The sequence below is a fragment of the Pygoscelis adeliae genome, unplaced genomic scaffold (genome assembly GCF_000699105.1).
Source record: "Pygoscelis adeliae isolate BGI_AS28 unplaced genomic scaffold, ASM69910v1 Scaffold537, whole genome shotgun sequence".
NCBI classification, from domain to species: Eukaryota; Metazoa; Chordata; class Aves; order Sphenisciformes; family Spheniscidae; genus Pygoscelis; species Pygoscelis adeliae.
This window is the reverse complement of record NW_008825213.1, coordinates 21,191-24,288: the sequence shown is the minus strand read 5'-3', so window position 1 is coordinate 24,288 and position 3,098 is coordinate 21,191. Positions and strand designations below refer to the sequence as shown.

Here is a 3,098-nt window from a genome sequence, read left to right as displayed (position 1 = left end):
GCAAGCAGGGCCACCGCTGGCCCCCCTGCCACAGCCCCCGCCTGCAGTGGGGCGACACGGAGAGTCCTCCCTTCCCTCTAACACCCCTTGAGCTGCAGGGTGACATCGGGGTGCAGGAGGCCTGGGAAAGGCCAGTGATTTAGGGCTGGATGGAGAGACCCTCGCTGAGCCCTGGAGGTTCGGACCAAGCTTTTCAGGAAGCAGGGCCGCAGAGCTCAGCCGTGCCGGTGAGGTCCCTGCTCCTTCTGGTGAGGGAAGGGACGACTGCATCCAGCACCTTTTGCACCTCCTAAGACCTGGCCATGCCCTCTCCCCCCGCGTTATGAAAGCCATGGCAGCCGCCGCAGCTCTGTGCTGTGCTGTTTCCCGGCAGTGCTCTGCACAGTGTGGCCTTGGCCAGCAAAGGAGATCCGTCCAGTGCCTGGCTCACACCGGGCAGCCGTCCAGCGACTGCATGGAGACCCTGCAGCCACCCGGCATGCAGCAGTGCGAGACCAAGTGCGAATCAGGACCTACGGACAACCCTGAAGGTGAGGGAGATGGGGGGACTGGGGAGGGAAATGCGGAGCACTGCCAGCCTCAGGGGCCACACGGTACAGGGACACCGGAGCCAGCACAGCCCGACTTGGGCTCTAGGTGCTGTGCTGCGGGGTAAGGCTTTTGTGGGGAGACCTGATGCTGTCCCCTCTGGTCCCAGGCCAAACTGGCATGCTGTGACCCTGATAAATGGAGTAACTGCACCTTGGCAAAGAGAGGTTTTCAGTAGTGAGGTTCTCAGTAGCTTCTTCAGCATGGCTGCATCTTCGGCTTCCTGGTAAACAGCCTCCAGGAGCTTGGCATCGGGGTGCAAAAGGAGTTTGCAGAGGGCTGGTTAGAAGTGCCCCCCTCGGGGCTTCTCACCCCCGAGGCAGCTGTAACCCTGCTTCCTTCTGTCGCCCATCCAGAATGCAAGGATGTGAACAAGGTGGCCTACTGCCCGCTCGTCCTGAAGTTCAAGTTCTGCAGCCGGACCTACTTCCGACAGATGTGCTGTAAAACATGCCAGGGGCACTAGGGACACAGCGTGACCCCCGTGGGAAAACTGGAAGGCAAAAGCTGCGCCGGAGGGCCACCGAACCGTGCCCTTCCTCTCCGCCCTGGGAATCTCCCCTGGGTCCAACACAGACACTGGTCGTGCTTCCAGTGGGAGCCGGCGTCACCCAAACCCGTCCCCCAAAGACATGCACCCTTTGCCCCCGAGCTTCACAATGGCAGGTTCCCAGTTAAACCACTGCCAGCCACTGCAGGCACCGCCACGGCCCAGTGCAACAGGAGCCAGTCGATGAGCGGTGGGAGAGGGAGAAGCTGGGCAGAGCACGGCAGCAGGGACATTACTTGAAATTCTGACATTGTTATTTATTAGTAGCGGACCCAGGTCCTGCAAGCGCCGAGACAGCCACCGAAGCGGCACCACTCGCCCCGCTCCTGCCTCATCCTGTTCCGTGCCTGTGTCCCGAGGGCATCGCGGGGCATCGTGGTCCACAGTGGGGTGTCCCCGGGGGAGGCTATGCGCACCAGGGGCTGCTGCCTTTCCCTCGGAGATCCCAGGGGAGACAGGGAGGAGGTTTCAGGTGCCACGGGTGACAAGCGTGGCTTGTTGCTTCTGGGTGATGGATGAAGATGAGCTGCTCTGGGGAGTGGGGTTGGAGCAGGAATCTTGTTTTCTTGGTTTGCATCCTGTCACCTTGGGACATGCAGCAGGGGACAGAGGAGAGCAGGTCACTCAGTGAGCAGAGCGGTGACACCAGTTTAACTGGGAGAGGGGGTTATTCAAACTCGTAACAACCTACTTTGATTGGGGTGCCCCCCTATTTTTCTTTAAAGCCCTTGTCACTATTATGACCATTTTTTATTCCAGAGACACCTCGAAGCACAAACTGAGGTCAGCACTGAGGCGTGCTCGGGGTTGCAGTCACTTAACGGGCATCAAGGACGTGTTGGACTGCAGGAAGCAAAACAAAGGAGGATGCAGGACGAGAACTGTCTTGGTCACAGTGTCCCCATTGCTGAGCTGTGACTTGGGACCAGTCTGCCTGGTCCTCGGCCCTCCCCAGCGAACGCCATGGCCTCCACAGCTGCTTTGCCTCCAAAGGTGCTTTACTTTCAAAGGTGCTTTGCCTCCAAAAGGTGCTTTGCCTCCAAAGGCAGCCTCGCCACTTGCTGCTGTGGTCTCGGGGTGCCGGTCCCAGGGCCACCCACTCCTCTGCCCTCAGGAGACCTCCAGTGATGAGAAAAGAGCAGGCTTGAAATTCTTCCAGGTCACCTCCTGGCCAAATCTGGGCCAACACACATCTTCTCCATGGACCACCGCACCCTGCGGAGGAGACCTGAATATCCAATCTACAAAGCATGTTCTTTTTATTGTCATTATTGTTGTTGTTATTATTATTTTCAGGCATTTCTGCATCACAAAGATGGGAAATCTTGTCCAAAGCCATGTTCTGTTCCCCTTGGGGGTCATCCGTATGGTGCAGGGAGGCGGACAGCCCTCTTTCCCCAGAGCAAACCTCTCCGCCCTGCCAGCCCTCATGTGTTACTCTACCATCTATATTTTTACGCGCTCATCAGCTGATCACAGCTTCTCTGGTGCTCAGCAAATCCCGTTTGGCTGTCGAGCGGGCCTTCATTTCTCTTCCTTCCTGGTGCAATGCTCCGTTCTGACATTTTGGTGAGGGCAGGGGGTGTTTTCACCTTTTTATATAGATATATATATAATGAAAAATGTTTAACATACTAACTCTGAGGAGGAGCGACGTAACGGCATGATTTATAATAAAGGAGTAGCTACGATCCCGGGCGCAGCTTCTGGTCCCAGTCTTGTTTCTCGAGTGGCAAGCCTGGGCTCTGGGCAGCCCCACACCACGATGCTCCTTGTGCTCATGCTGAAGGAGGGGTTTGGGCAGCAGGGGAGGGTTTTCCCTGCAGCCCAAGTGACTGGAGCGGGTCATAGAATCATAGAATCATTAAGGTTGGAAAAGACCTCTAAGATCATCGAGTCCAATCGTCAACCCAACACCCCCATGCCCACTAAACCATGTCCCTAAGCACCTCATCTACAC

General features: G+C 57.0%; 1 protein-coding gene across 1 annotated transcript in view; it reads left to right on the top strand.

Moving 5' to 3' along the window:
- Window positions 1–1,054, top strand: part of ADAMTS10 (ADAM metallopeptidase with thrombospondin type 1 motif, 10) — a 44,901-nt gene extending 43,847 nt beyond the window's left edge. Inside the window, exons 23-24 of the mRNA XM_009329056.1 lie at window positions 374–530; window positions 945–1,054. Of these exons, the coding sequence (XP_009327331.1) occupies window positions 374–530; window positions 945–1,054 (267 nt within the window). The remainder of the gene's footprint in view (window positions 1–373; window positions 531–944) is intronic.
- The last annotated feature ends 2,044 nt before the right edge of the window (window positions 1,055–3,098 follow it).